The sequence below is a fragment of the Quercus suber genome, unplaced genomic scaffold (genome assembly GCF_002906115.3).
Source record: "Quercus suber isolate HL8 unplaced genomic scaffold, Cork oak 2.0 scaffold_72, whole genome shotgun sequence".
Lineage (NCBI taxonomy): Eukaryota > Viridiplantae > Streptophyta > Magnoliopsida > Fagales > Fagaceae > Quercus > Quercus suber.
Genome location: NW_027069537.1, coordinates 945,875 through 961,355, shown reverse-complemented (window position 1 = coordinate 961,355; position 15,481 = coordinate 945,875). Strand labels below are relative to the sequence as shown.

The window sequence follows — 15,481 nt, the reverse complement described above, 5'->3', positions numbered from 1 at the left end:
ATGTTTGATGTGCTGTATTGGGTTTTCTTTAATATGTAGTATTTCAATTTTGTGTATTGGGTTTTCCACAGATACACTGGACGTTCAAATAATAAAAACAACTTTGCTTGATGCACCAAAGGCATTAAATATATAATAATGATCTCCATTAACAGAGGAAGCCGGTACTGAAATATAATAGAAATTGCACATCTACTTAATGAAAGCACAAAGAAAGAAGAAAAATTTGAATTTTATGCAGCACTAGCACTGCCTCATGGTTCTGAGAAGCTCATATGTGTTCCTCACGAGTTATTTGTAACCAAATCAGTATCTTTCATCTATTTGTATTTTAGTTTGAACTGACATCTAGGTTGCACGGACACGCCATTTTTGGCGTCGTGTCGGTGTCCGACACGTATCGGACACCGGAACGGCCACGACGCGCCAGATTCCGGTGTCCGGCGGTGTCCCTTTTTTTTTTTTTTTTTTTCGCTTCTCCGACACGGCTCCGACACGGCGCCGACGCGGCTCCGACACGGCGCCGACGCGGATCCAACGCGTTCGACATGCCAGCAGTCAAAAAAAAAAAAAAAAATCACAGATTCCACCCTCTCTCTGACCTCTGCCCGCTGCCGCTGCCCTCTGTCCCTCGCCGGAGCTAGATCGGGCCGATCGGAGAACTCCATAGACGTCGACGCTGTGCCGGCGTACCCTGTCCCTTCCGATCGGCGAGCTCCTCCTCTCTCCTTCTTCTTCTTCTTCTGCTTCTTTTTCGTTTTCTTTTTCTTCGCAGAACCAGCTGCCTTCTGTCTTCTTCTGTTCATTTAATACTTTTTTATATATTACCTCTTTGTTTTGTGTGTCAACTGCCAACCCACGTGACTTTCAAACTTTCAACTTCAAATTTTATATTATTATTTTGACTATTATTTTTAGTATTATTATTAGTATTTGAACGTAGCGTATTTAAACTTTTGGTTTGTATTATAAACATTTTATGTATATTATTGTATTAATTTGGGTGTTAATTTATTTATTTGTAATTCTTACATAATTTAATTCTAAACATAAATGTATTTTATGTCTAAAAATATTAAAAAATATGCCTAAATATAAAATTTAATTAATTATTTAACCGCCGTGTCCCTGCCGTGTCGTGTCCTTATTTTTCAAAAATTGCCGTATCCCCGTGTCCGTGTCCGTGTCGTGTCCGTGTCCGTGTCAGTGTCCGTGCAACATAGACTGACATTTTAGATTTGAAATATATAAATTTTTAGATGATAAGAAATTGGTAACTACTTGTTATTCAGGTTCAATTTTTGTTCTTCATAACATTTCATTCAAAGTAATTATCTTCTTACTCTCTTATAGAGTAACTAAACAAGCATCTTAGAGTCTTGTGCAGCTTTGTTCTTTTACATGTTCAAATGTGTGGAAGTATAGGGATATTGGTTTTCATTTTGCAACTTAAATCAGGTTCTAATAATTTAAGCCCTTAAAAAAAATCAAAGTCAGAGTTGAATAAAATATGGTTTGAGAAAATTACCTGTATTGATTACCTTTTTTTGCTAGAAATGAATGACTATTGAACAAACAGTAGCTAACTACAATCAAAAGAAAGGGCCATAGTCACTTTCCGTGGAACAAAATGAGGAAACAAATATTTGAAGAATTTATATTTTAGGCACGTCAACCTAGCTCATGAGCAGTCGAATTTGCTTCTTAGAAGCACTGCTGAAAATCTGCAAAATTTCAATCTTGGCTAGAGCTGCAATGTCTTATGGAGGAATTCCAAATTAATCAAAGGTTTAGTAATTAACTATATGGGAGTGGAGAGCAATAGTTATGACTGTTAGTTTTGTAGATATACTTCAAAAAAAAAAATAGTTGTACCCCATTGAATATTGTTGGCATATAGAGAGAGGTGAAGGTGCAATTAGGTATGAACCTCAAGTTAATTAATATCTTTATCTTCCTTTGTGGGTGCATTGATCCACATGAGTTAGAAATGTAAGAAAAAGAAAAAAAGTTGAGGTACTTCATGTATTTAGTTATGTATCACATGGAAGAGCTTTCAATGATGAAACTTTACTTTGGCTGGGTTGTTTTAGCATATTCCAACGGCTCTTATCATCTTGTATCTTTTCATTTTGCTCTGTTCCAAACATACTTATAGAAAAAGAAATTTATGAGTTAAATTGATAGAAAGAGATTTCAATTCTATCTTCTTCGACTTTCATCTCAACAATGATGAGTAAAAAGTCTTCCACTCTCCTTTTTTTTCCCTTTTTCTCTTCTCTAAATTTTTTTAGTTAGTGCAATATAGAATTGTAGCCTCTCCTATCAGTTTTGTATTCATATTTTTAGAGGTCTTGCTTTTTTTCTTGTTCTTTTTTTCTTTTCTTTTTTTTTGTCTGTAATTTGCTCAATGGTTCAGCTACATGATGAAGATATAGTCTTTCCCGTTTCTTAAAACCCTCAATCTTTCATGTGAGTGAAATTTGATCAAACTCTTTGCTACGAAGTACAAACGACTAGAGATTTACTTGGTTTTGCAATTATTGGTGGCTTTGGAATGATTGCACTACCAATTTTGGACTTGAATCCAAGTCAAAAACCTGTTGAAATAGGCCCATCACTGGGCCCATGTTGCCATAGGATGATGTGGACTTTTGAGGTTCAGTTTCTCTTCTTAGGTCATGGAATGGGCCAGCGAAAAGCCCACCAATAGAATCAACATTAGAAATTTTTTAATTCCAAATAGGAGAAAGGAAAATTCTAACTAATAACCTATAAGCTTAGTTCCTAATCAATCCAGCTACCCCTTAAGATCTACAATTTGGCAATATAATAAAATAGAGAAGCAGTACATTATAGATTAAAAAAAAAAAAAAAAAAGAGGAAACAGGGGATGCTGAAACCGTCTCTAACTAGAAAGGCAAATTCCAAATATAGTTTTAAGTTCTTTTTACATGCTAACAATACATTATTGAAAGTTGAACATGGCAAACAGATTTGACAGATTCCCTTAATCTACAATATGACAATATCCACTCCATCTGATTCCCACAATTTAAGTCATATTCAGTTTTTGACTGATTTTTGTTTTCTAAAGTTATAGTCTCTACCTACTGTTTTACTTTTACCAAATTTTCTTTAGAAGTATAGTATATTTAACTATACTAATAAGGAGTTCGTTGTAGATAATGAGCTCAACCTGTAGAGAGAACGATTGAGCGATTCATGCATCTTGCCTACTTGACAAGGTCGCTGAAGGGCACAAATAGAGGTGAGACCATGTTACTCATAGGTTGTTTTGGTATAAAATTCCACTTTTTGTGTTCTTGCTACTTGTTAGTTCTCTTTCCTCATTTTGTGGTTGTCATGACTTTCTGTGTATGCATATTGCAGGTTGGAAATTTTGCCAATTGCTTGGTTGAGGCTAGAAGTGAGCTAAAAAAAAAAAAAAAAAAGAGGAAACAGGGGATGCTGAAACCGTCTCTAACTAGAAAGGCAAATTCCAAATATAGTTTTAAGTTCTTTTTACATGCTAACAATACATTATTGAAAGTTGAACATGGCAAACAGATTTGACAGATTCCCTTAATCTACAATATGACAATATCCACTCCATCTGATTCCCACAATTTAAGTCATATTCAGTTTTTGACTGATTTTTGTTTTCTAAAGTTATAGTCTCTACCTACTGTTTTACTTTTACCAAATTTTCTTTAGAAGTATAGTATATTTAACTATACTAATAAGGAGTTCGTTGTAGATAATGAGCTCAACCTGTAGAGAGAACGATTGAGCGATTCATGCATCTTGCCTACTTGACAAGGTCGCTGAAGGGCACAAATAGAGGTGAGACCATGTTACTCATAGGTTGTTTTGGTATAAAATTCCACTTTTTGTGTTCTTGCTACTTGTTAGTTCTCTTTCCTCATTTTGTGGTTGTCATGACTTTCTGTGTATGCATATTGCAGGTTGGAAATTTTGCCAATTGCTTGGTTGAGGCTAGAAGTGAGCTACAGCATAAGTATGAATTAAATTATTTAGTAGAAGCTAAGTTTGTCCATTATGTTTGTTTTCTTTCATAAATGTTTTTTGGGTTGGAATCATTGTGGTAGGACTTTCCTAGTATGTTGCAACTTGGTCTTCAAGCATATAAACCTAAATTGTTATGCGCCATTCAGAAGCTCACAAATTATTGATTATTACAGTGATTATTGGGAATAGTTTATTGATTGTTTAGTTAATGGAAAAACTTTCTTCCTAATTTCCCACTTGACCCCAAAAAAATTGGTTATTTCTGAGTTTCTTTTTAAGATATGGAGTTTTTAAAAGCACTGACTACTGTAATTTCACCTGATAGTTTTCCAATTATCTTCTGATTGGCAAATTTTATGACATGCTGATTTTATTTCTGAAAATCAATTATGGAAGATTTTGGTAGTTTACAAATTCACATGCTTGTTGGTGCTTTTGTTTCAATTTCAGCTTGTGCAATTTACAGTATGCTTCACCCTGTCTGTAGAATTATGTCATAAACTGCCTATACTCCTTAGATGCCATTTAGATCCTCAGCATTTTGTCATCTCTCACGCAATCTACTAGATATTTTTCTCCTTTAAGTTTTTGGATAAATTCTTGTGTTCAAGTTATTTACATAATTTGCGTATTTGAATGAATTAAATATTATTTGTCGTAAATTATTAAATAGAAGTAAAATACCAAAAAGCCCACATCTCCAACGAACTGGCCTAGGTTTGATCCTTGCACTTGCTTTCTTGTTCGTCATACCCGGAAACTGGGGAAAATTTTAGAATTTTGGTCCAATTGCAGTTTGCATTGTTTAAATTGGTCAAATTCACAAATTCACCGCATTTTGCCCCCCAGTGGAGCAATTTGCTGATTGGAATGCAGTTTGCCAACTGGTATCCTAGGCTACAAATGTGGTTCACTTGGAAAACTTTATAGAAAACTTACGTCTATAGCTATTATTTGGTAGTAATATTGCAGATTACCTCAATTAATTACTACAAATTGGTTGTAGCAATTTTGTTTTATGCAGTTGAGATCAAAAACCTTTGGTTGGTATGATGTAATCAATTTATGAGGGAGAAAATAGGAGATCATGATAACATTGTGGGCTGTCTTGCTATATGTTGACAGAGCAGTTAGCAGACCAATCTAGAATATTGTTAAAATCAAATAATTTAGAAGAAAATGGTTCTTTCTCAGCCATTGATGTAGTCATTCTTAGGCTAAAGCAGGTTTCTTCTCATATTACTATTAGAGAGGCAGTAGCCAGGATATTCTTTTTTTTTTTTTGGGTTGAATAGTAGCCAGGATATTCTAGACTTAGGATTTAATATCCTCATTGAAAACGTAAGGCCATGTAAATGGCCACCTTAAGAATTAAAGTTTATATTCATGAAGTCTACATTCAAATGAGCTCCATAGGCAACATACCATAATCATTATACCTACTTAATAAATGGCAATATAATAGTTTTTTTTTTTTTTGTATTAAACATGTAAATGGATTTGATTTTTTTTTTTTAAATAATTTTTTTTTATAAAGTAAAAAAATTATAGCATTAACTACTGATGGTACCATAGTTGACTCTCTCTCTCTCATATTAGTGAGAATGTATAATTATTTTAATATAATTAAACTATATATTTATTTTTAATATACCTATTTGGTCCAATTCAGTCCATTCAATCTACATTTGCTCTATTCGGCCACATTAGTCCTATTCACTCCATTTTTTCTACTTTGATTCTATTTGGTCCTATTCGGTCCACATGGTCCTATTTGGTCCATTTTGTTCACTTTGATCCACCACCGTCCAATTTGGTCTTATTCAGTCCATTTTGTCCTCTTTGATTCTATTCGGTCCATTCTATCCACTTCGATCGTCCACTTTCATTGTACTCAGTCTTATTCGGTCTAGTTTGTCCAGTTCAGTCCTATTTGGTCCACCTAATTCCAATTCAGTCTATTTGGTCCAATTTGGTCCATTCGGATCACTTCAGTTCATTTTGGTCCACTTTGATCTTTTTTTTTTGTGCACTTATATATAATGGGAAAAGACATGTTTGGGTTGAGAGCACCTAATCTAAATCTAAATTTATTAAAATATATATATAACTCAAACTCGTAAATCTAAAATCTTAAGCATATATTTTTTATTCCTTGTATCGTGGCTTAACTGTCAAACAAGGTGTTAAAACAATACTAAATTTGGCAGCCTTTTTTCCCGAGTTGTAACATTTTTCATTTTCTTTTTCGCTTTTAGGCTTGGTCGATATGAAGTTCAAAATATGAACAATTCATGAGTGGGGTACCAACATATTACAAGTGTATATTCAACTCACCATTTCAACTTGATTCTTCTCGTTGGTTTTTTATTAGCTGATGGCCACGTTTGGTTGTATTGTTTTAGAGCTTCATTGAGTTGGATTGTTTTGCAAAATTTCACTTTTGTAAAGTGTAAACTAACCCAACTTACACAATATTTTTCAAAAAATACGTCTTTTAAATTTGTTAGATTGATTTATTTGTTATTTGAGTTAAAAAATACATGTTAGTTTTATTTATTTTATTATTTTCAGACTCCATTTTGATAAAATTGAACTATTAGGCTTTATTGTGTAAATGAATATCACTTTTTCTTTTGACTTTTAATGAACTATTTACTAATCAAAAAATAAAAAGATTATTGAATAATGATATTAAATGTTTGAATGAAAACCCACCTTTTTTTTATTAGTTTTTAAATCTTGACAAAATGACCTGAACTCAACCTAATCGATCACCCTCACGGATGGGGTTGGGCAAGTTGATTTTCATTATGATGGATTTGATTTGGTTTGATTTTTGTCAACCTAATGAGGTAGGGTTCAGTTAAAATAATAATAGTAGTACTCCAATCTCAACCCAATGCAGACACATTGTTAATAATAATAGGTGATGCATTGCTTTGTCCAGATTTTCAAGTCCTTTATAATTCACTTTTATGTAGGCCATTAGTATGTAGGTAGGGTATTAGAAAGATCATAGATTGATATTATCCAAATTCTATGCAACAACCAATTTATTGCATGAGATGTAATACTTATGAATGGTTGAGAGCAAAAGTTTAAAAAGTAACTTTTCTCTTCAAAATAGATATATATATATTTTTTCCTAAGGAGAAAAGTTATCTTCAATATATGTACTAACGTTATAAGACAATTTAAGACACTAGAGTAAATTAAGAAATTTAAAGAAGTGCTTAACAAATTTTGATTCCACTAACAATTTAAGGGTGGTCTTACAAAGGCTACTACTCTTCCTCCTGAGTGTTTTTTATTTGAATTTTTATTTTTATTTTTGGTGCCTTGAAATTATTGCAATTGTGTTGTTTGACAATGATTCTGTGAGTAATTTTTGGTCTGTGAGTTGACATTGTAACTATTTTATTGTGGTTTTTAACTTCTCTCATTTAGCCTAATACTATTAACTTTTTATTCTCAAGCCCGTGATTATATATATAGACATCATATAATTAAACTATTGATTTGGTTGAAGTTGGTGTGTCCGTGTATTAAGAAAAAAACAAGTAATGTCATGTCATGTGATGCCATTGCCTTTAGTTAATATATAGTTAAATGCACAATCATAATCAGCTGCCCTCTCTTGCTCACATTTGATTTCTAAAGATCTGCACGTATTTTAAAATCTGTGTCTCTCATATGATTGCAATAGAACATAAATTTGAAAATCTAGTTATGAGAGGTCGCATCTTCATGCACTTGAGCAGTAAGATGAACTAGGCTACCATGCTTTTCATGAACTTATTTCATTAAGGAGCTGATTAGATATTTCTTTTTTGGACGTTTCTCTCTTATTTATACTTCCCTTATGCTAATGTTGTGCCTTAATGCTTCACTTTGGCTATGAAAACCTTGATGAAATATGACATTTGCCTTAACCTTTCTACGTATTCATCTTTTCTTGTAATGTGGATGATAGGCTATCCAAGGAACCTAACATCTCTGCTGTATACTCTTTTGACTTGAAATGAACTTCTGAAATTGCACACATAATTGCGACCAGCTGTGGTGGACTAGAGGTATGAATCCAAAAGCAACATTTTTGAAGTTGGATTTCATTTAAATAGTAAAATAGATATGAGGAGATGATGGTAGTGGTTTGCATTGCAATAATAATTGCATGTATATTACTTACATTGAATGAACCCTTACTAACAGTAATATGTGTGATGGAAATTTTGTGGATTGCAGGTTGGGAAAGAACTTTATCCTTTGAGTTAGACGAGAACAACCATCTGGTATGAACTACTTTCCTAAGAAAAACTTGCCAACTTATTCTCATTTTTGGGTGTCATTGCATTATTTACTTCTCTTATGACACTGTGTAAAACAGAAAGCAAAGAAAATGAGTCCTTCATTTAGGCATTGTTGATGGATTATGTTCATATAGGTCCTTTTGAAGCACATGTTTGGTATGAAACCAACATCACACTCTTGCATCCACACTGATAACTTACAGAAATTACCAAAAAAAAAAAAAAAATTAATTTTGGCTTTTCATCTTGGTTTTGATTCCTTTTTGTTCTGGGTTTTTGGGTTCTCCATGAAAATTTTTAGTTTCTTAATTTTTCGATATTTTTTTTTTCCTATTTTGGATTACAGAAATCACTAAGTCTTTCCCTGTTTTCTAATATTTGTGTTCATAGTTTTTTTTTTCCCCCTTTTTGGGGTCTTTGATTCTGGGAATTGAAGTTGCCCTCGAATTATGAAGTTCTTCTTTAGAAAGTATTCGATGATTGTACTAAGGTATTGCTCTCTCTATCTTTGTGTGTGTGTTTGTCTTCTGTTTGGGTGCTGAGAAAGTGTGTGAAAATTAAAAGTTTCGAGTTTTTAGTTATGGTTTTTGATTGGTTGTGATGGGGTTTCATTTATTAGGAAATAAATACGGCCCTGTGATGGGGTTTTAGTTTATTAGGTTTTGAGAAAATGAGGGGTAGAAAATAAATTTTAATTTAGGAATCTTAGACTTTATTTTAATTAATTGAGAGGGGAATAAAATTATTTAGTTTTGGTACCTCCCTGATATGGTTCTTTGGCTTATTTCCTGTTTGGATTATTCATATTATATGATTTTCTTGATATGGATCTGTTTCTGATGGATTTGTTGAAAAATTGGCTTTATGCAGAGAGTTTGGTTGCATAAAAGAACATGTGGTGTTTGTTTGTCCATTGCTTCAAAAGGGATAGGTGATTGAAGATATTGGAATCATATCCCAACTGAAGAATCTAGGTGAGATTCGTTCAATTTTTTAATCCTCCTTTTTTAGTTTTTACGTATTGATTTTTCAATGGAAATGGGAGAAAAATTGCATTTTTCCTTTTTTTAAATCATCGTTTGTGAAATTATATTCAGCTTCCACATGGGTTTGTAACAAAATTGTAATAGAACTTATAATACCTAGAGCAATTTTCATGTGAATTGGAATTACAGGAGATGACACATTATATGAGTTTGTAATAATACTATTAATATTGAATAGAGATGAGTCGAAAGAGACTATTCTTTATAAAGGTTGCCTTTTAGTATATTTTCTTGATCGTTATATTATCTAAATTATAGACCTATTATCTTGCCATTATGTAATCATTGTGTTCATTTTTTGTGTTAGGTTTCATCAAACTCTTGACAAATTTGATGTGATAACTATTTTTTACAGTGATAGTTTGGATTCTCTTAATTTTCAGGTGGCTTATTAGAAATAGGCCCTCAAAGATTAAGAACAAATGTCCCATCATAATATTATTTACAACAAACCCTTGATGAATATCCTCCTCAATATACTGACTCGACTTTGAAGATTAGTCTCAAATGTTTAGACAATGATGTTATACAAACTCATTTAGATATATTTGCACTATTTTCTAAATGATTTTCACTGTAATAAATTGTTATTATTTGTTTCACCTTATTTCTAAGTAAGTTATGATGTCAAAGTAAGTCAAGTTTTAATTGCTTTGAAGATATTACATTTTTGCATGCAAAATAGAGAAGCATTTTAGAGAATTCCCTTCATTCAAACTCATTGGAACGCAATGGAAGTAATAAAAGTGGTGGTTGCTCATTTTATATGTTCCTCCAATGGTCTATTGGAGAATGGAAGTACATATGTGATGGTACAAGCCATATCATATAAGGTTTGCTGGCCTGCTCGACTGAAATTGTGCTTAATTATTATCTCCTCTTCCCCTTCTCCTTTCATCTGCTCTATCTTACCCCACCACTCATTCTCATCAACAACTTCCATCTGCACATTAATATCATTTTCAAACCACAAAAATGGAACAAATAATATATATATATACTGCTAAGTTTTGTTGATGAAATTTTCTGGTTGATAATATGAATTTAGACTTATCTGAGCATTTTAAATATAAATAAACTCATGATTAATAATATATCTATTTCAGTGCGGTAGCATGGGTTACATACTAGTTTGATATATGTCAAGCAACACCATCAAAGACATTTTTCAATAATTTAGAACGCAATGTTATACATGAAAAACAGTATATATAATTTACACAAAATATGTGAGCAGAATAAGCAGCAAATTGACGAAGCACTGGCTGAAGCAAAGCGGCAATCAGATGCGCAGCATAAGATACAAATTGATGAAATGATGGCGGACGTAAGAAGCATGTTCGATTCAATGAGGTCATTTCCAAATGCGTCACAGCTTCCTGTGGTATAAAAATGTTGCATTTAATTTAATCAAAATTGTGTGTTTATTGCAATGCGTTGTTTATGTGCTACTAATACGATGTGTTTAATATATTCAGGGTAGCACTGCATCACAATGAGGACTCGTTGTGGATATTTTGTTATTGTAGGTTGTATTACTTTTTGGATGTTCATGAAGGAATATTGTACACATGAATATTATTTTGATATTATAGACAGAATTTAATTTTTCTATTATTCTCCCCCCGATCAGGTATCTATTCTATTTCTATTATACGCATGCTTTGTTATTCGCTTGAAAGATTTTGAACTTTTGTGGTTTTTGTTCTTGACTTTGAAATGCAATGTGAAAATTGAATTTATGGTTATGTATTGCGTGCTTTCAATGTGATTGCAGGTGCATTGGGAGTTCAGCTCAATGCGGTACGCTTTTGTGGTTCTCTTCGCTTGTCTAGAAGTGGATGTGGATAATTGTCTTTACATATGGTATGAACTACTTTCCTAAGAAAAACTTGCCAACTTATTCTCATTTTTGGGTGTCATTGCATTATTTACTTCTCTTATGACACTGTGTAAAACAGAAAGCAAAGAAAATGAGTCCTTCATTTAGGCATTGTTGATGGATTATGTTCATATAGGTCCTTTTGAAGCACATGTTTGGTATGAAACCAACATCACACTCTTGCATCCACACTGGTTGTTGGGCACATATTCATACAACATCATTACAGTTTAAATTGTCAACCAATCTCTTCTTAACTCATTTTTGATCAATGACCCAAGTAATTAAGCATCATGGTATTACGGACTTAATAATTATTACGTATTTAATAATTATTACAATTACATGAATTGAGTATTTGTTAATATACTTTTAAAACAATTATGCTTAATTACTTTGAGAACTTATCACACTGACTTAGTCTAGGATAAGTGTTATATGTTCTAAGAAAATTTAAGCATGCTTGGGTATGTTTGTTCTTAACAAATCACTGATGAATGTAATTAAGCACAATTGCAATGCGTTGTTTATGTGCTACTAATACGATGTGTTTAATATATTCAGGGTAGCACTGCATCACAATGAGGACTTGTTGTGGATATTTTGTTATTGTAGGTTGTATTACTTTTTGGATGTTGATGAAGGAATATTGTACACATGAATATTATTTTGATATTATAGAGAGAATTCAATTTTTCTATTATTCTCCCCCCGATCAGGTATCTATTCTATTTCTATTATACACATGCTTTGTTATTCGCTTAAAAGATTTTGAACTTTTGTGGTTTTTGTTCTTGACTTTGAAATGCAATGTGAAAATTGAATTTATGGTTGTGTATTGCGTGCTTTCAATGTGATTGCAGGTGCATTGGGAGTTCAGCTCAATGAATGGTGAAGGAGAGTTCAGCTCAATGCGGTATGCTTTTGTGGTTCTCTTCGCTTGTCTAGAAGTGGATGTGGATAATTTTCTTTACATTAGGGTTGGTGAGTTTGGATTGCTTTTTTTATTTTCATTGTAGATTATGAGCGAGTGGGTCTGAATTATTATGTGCATGTCCTAGCAAAAAACTAAAGAAAAACAAGATAATGTGAATGCCTTAAGTTTTTCTGCAGGGGGAAAGTAAGCAAGCAATTTTTTATGCCAAAGAAAAATCTTAAGAGTGGAAACAAAAGACTCACTGGTCTTAATTCCTACTCATTTGTATTTTTAGAGGTTTTGAAAAATTCTTTCGTGTGAAAATGATTTAGTTTTGTGCTTCAGGAACTTAGCCTTGGAAATATTGGGAACCTTGGCAGCCATGAACCTTTGTTGAAGCAAGTGGATTGATTGAGATAGAATTTAAGTATTTACTCATTTGTTGAAAGGAAATACTTATTTGTTGAATGTCTTTCTCATCCTCCCCCATGTAAAGTGTCTATGTTGCATCACTCATGTCATAGAGAGTTTCATATGTCCATATTGTGAATTTAGTGATGCTGCTCAAGTTATTAATCATACCTTGGAATGACTGTCGGGGCATTGTCTTCTACAGATATGCACGTAAATATTTTGTTCGTTTCATACTTCTCCAGCTTATTGAAAAGGTAACAAGCTTTTAGCTCAAGGAAATTCCTTTAATTTTTAATGATCAACTCTCATTGTGATTGGTACTTGTGGTGATATTTTGGCTGAATAATTTTAGGAAGATTTTGGTTATAATATCTATTTAAATGATAATCTTTTTAAAAGAGTATATTGTGGAAGTTTGCTACTCATTTATTTTTAAAATTCTTGTACTTAGGAAAAAAGTTCCATTCTTGACTTCTTGTGTTTGGTTCCATTCTTGCAGCGCCATTATGGACAAAAAGCTTGGAGATGGGATAGCCATAGGAAGTCATGTGTATAATGTGTATTATGGACAGTCATGTGTATAATGTGACAAGTTGAGGTATAACTTTAAATTGTGACAAGTTTAAAATATTGTGATAAGTTTAAGAAAATTTCAGCTTGATATTCTTTTAATATTCCAACTTGAAATAGTAGCGTTTGTAAAACTTACAGCAGTGTTTGTGTATTCACCATCTACTGTAAAGGAAAAGGGCAGGAAAGAAGAAAAAAAAAAAAAAAAAAAAAACTATGGCCTCGTTTTTAAAACGCGGCTATAGACAGACTAATAAAATATTAAAGGGGTTGTAGCCGCGTTCAAAACGCGGCTATAGAGGGATCTGTGGCCGCATTTTACAAACGCGGCCTAAGACACTATCTATAGCCGCATTTTACAAATGCGGCCTAAGACAACGTCTATGGCCACACTTTTCAAACGCGGCCTAAGACTGGGCCTTAGGCCGCATNGTTGTAGCCGCGTTCAAAACGCGGCTATAGAGGGATCTGTGCCGCATTTATAGGGTTGGTGAGTTTGGATTGCTTTTTTTATTTTCATTGTAGATTATGAGCGAGTGGGTCTGAATTATTATGTGCACGTCCTAGCAAAAAACTAAAGAAAAACAATATAATGTGAATGCCTTAAGTTTTTCTGAAGGGGGAAAGTAAGGAAGCAATTTCTTATGCCAAAGAAAAATCTTAAGAGTGGAAACAAAAAGACTCACTGGTCTTAATTTCTACTCATTTGTATTTTTAGAGGTTTTGAAAAATTCTTTCGTGTGAAAATGATTTAGTTTTGTGCTTCAGGAACTTAGCCTTGGAAATATTGGGAACCTTGGCAGCCATGAACCTTTGTTGAAGCAAGTGGATTGATTGAGATAGAATTTAAGTATTTACTCATTTGTTGAAAGGAAATACTTATTTGTTGAATGTCTTTCTCATCCTCCCCCATGTAAAGTGTCTATGTCTGACTCTTCTTGCTTGTTGCATCATACAATTGTATAGAGAGTTTCATATGTCCATATTGTGAATTTAGTGATGCTGCTCAAGTTATTAATCATACCTTGGAATGACTGTCGGGGCAGTGTCTTCTACAGATATGCACGTAAATATTTTGTTCCTTTAATTTTTTATGATCAACTCTCATTGTGATTGGTGCTTGTGGTGATATTTTGGCTGAATAATTTTAGGAATGAAGAAAGGTTTTAGTTTTAGGAAGAAGAAACGTTATAATATCTATTTAAATGATAATCTTTTTAAAAGAGTATATTGTGGAAGTTTGCTACTCATTTATTTTTAAAATTCTTGTACTTAGGAAAAAAGTTCCATTTTTGACTTCTTGTGTTTGGTTCCTTTCTTGCAGTGGCATTATGGACAAAAAGCTTGGAGATGGGATAGCCATAGGAAGTCATGTGTATAATGTGTATTATGGACAGTCATGTGTATAATGTGACAAGTTGAGGTATAACTTTAAATTGTGACAAGTTTAAAATATTGTGATAAGTTTAAGAAAATTTCAGCTTGATATTCTTTTGATATTCCAACTTGAAATAGTAGCGTTTGTAAAACTTATAGCAGCGTTTGTGTATTCACCATCTACTGTAAAGGAAAAGGGCAGGCAGAAAAAAAAAAAAAAAAAAAAAAAAAAAAAAAAAAAAAACTATGGCCGCGTTTTTAAAACGTGGCTATAGACAGATTGAAGAAATATTAAAAGGGTTGTAGCCGCGTTCAAAATGCGGCTATAGAGGGATCTGTGGCCGCATTTTACAAATGCGGCCTAAGACACCGTCTATGGCCGCACTTACAAACGCGGCCTAAGACACTATCTATGGCCGCATTTGATAAACGCAGCCTAAGACAATGTCTATGGCCACATTTTTCAAACGCGGCCTAAGACTGGGCCTTAAGCCGCATTTAAAAAACGCGGCCATAGACCCCATGCTTAGGCTGCATTTGAAAAGTGCGGCCATAAACCTCAGTCCTAGGCCGCGTTTCAAAAGTGCGGCCATAGACCCCGTCTGGGCTATAGTCACGGGGTTTGGGCCGCATTTGAAAACGCGGCCTAAAAAAACGCGGCCATAGGCCAAATGGGCCTATGGCCGCGTTTTTTGGACTTAAGGCCACGTTTTACAAACGTGGCCTAAAGCCGTTTGTACCAATTGTACCAATTGGTACAATGAGATGTACCACTTGCTTTGATAATCTGGACTATTGGTTTACTTGAATCTTGATGATTTTATTTAATGATTTCCAGAGTGACGAGGATATACTTTCAAGGTTTCTGGTCAAGGGTGAAAGGAATCCAGACAGAATGTATGATTAATGTTTAAGGGACATAATTTTGAAT

General features: G+C 33.3%; 1 protein-coding gene across 11 annotated transcripts; it reads left to right on the top strand.

Annotated features, from left to right (window-relative positions):
- Positions 1 to 3,647: 3,647 nt before the first annotated feature.
- LOC112036418 (uncharacterized) lies at positions 3,648 to 14,663 on the top strand. Of its 11 annotated transcripts, none has more exons than XR_010628911.1 (6): positions 3,648 to 3,846; positions 3,969 to 4,021; positions 8,009 to 8,108; positions 8,281 to 8,327; positions 12,137 to 12,189; positions 12,806 to 12,952. XR_010628911.1 is itself a non-coding variant. In XM_065773274.1 (4 exons), exons 1-4 carry the CDS (start codon positions 11,855 to 11,857, stop codon positions 14,580 to 14,582), a joined length of 396 nt encoding a protein of 131 aa, XP_065629346.1. In that variant the 5' UTR covers positions 11,269 to 11,854; the 3' UTR covers positions 14,583 to 14,663. The 11 variants fall into 11 exon arrangements, 3 of the variants coding, with proteins under 3 accessions (XP_065629346.1, XP_065629347.1, XP_065629345.1); XR_010628912.1 differs by lacking the exon at positions 12,806 to 12,952 and adding an exon at positions 13,103 to 13,269 and having other exon boundaries at positions 3,649 to 3,846; XR_010628910.1 differs by lacking the exon at positions 12,806 to 12,952 and adding an exon at positions 14,498 to 14,663 and having other exon boundaries at positions 3,653 to 3,846; positions 12,137 to 12,257.
- The last annotated feature ends 818 nt before the right edge of the window (positions 14,664 to 15,481 follow it).

What these genes read in the sequence shown, in the direction of transcription:
- LOC112036418 (XM_065773274.1), top strand. Translation starts at nt 11,855, where the DNA reads ATGAGGACTTGTTGTGGATATTTTGTTATTGTAGGTTGTATTACTTTT. An exon ending in ATTATTCTCCCCCCGATCAG is followed by an intron (nt 11,993 to 12,136) that starts GTATCTATTCTA and finishes ATGTGATTGCAG; the next exon opens with GTGCATTGGGAGTTCAGCTC. An exon ending in TTTTCTTTACATTAGGGTTG is followed by an intron (nt 12,258 to 12,805) that starts GTGAGTTTGGAT and finishes TGTCTTCTACAG; the next exon opens with ATATGCACGTAAATATTTTG.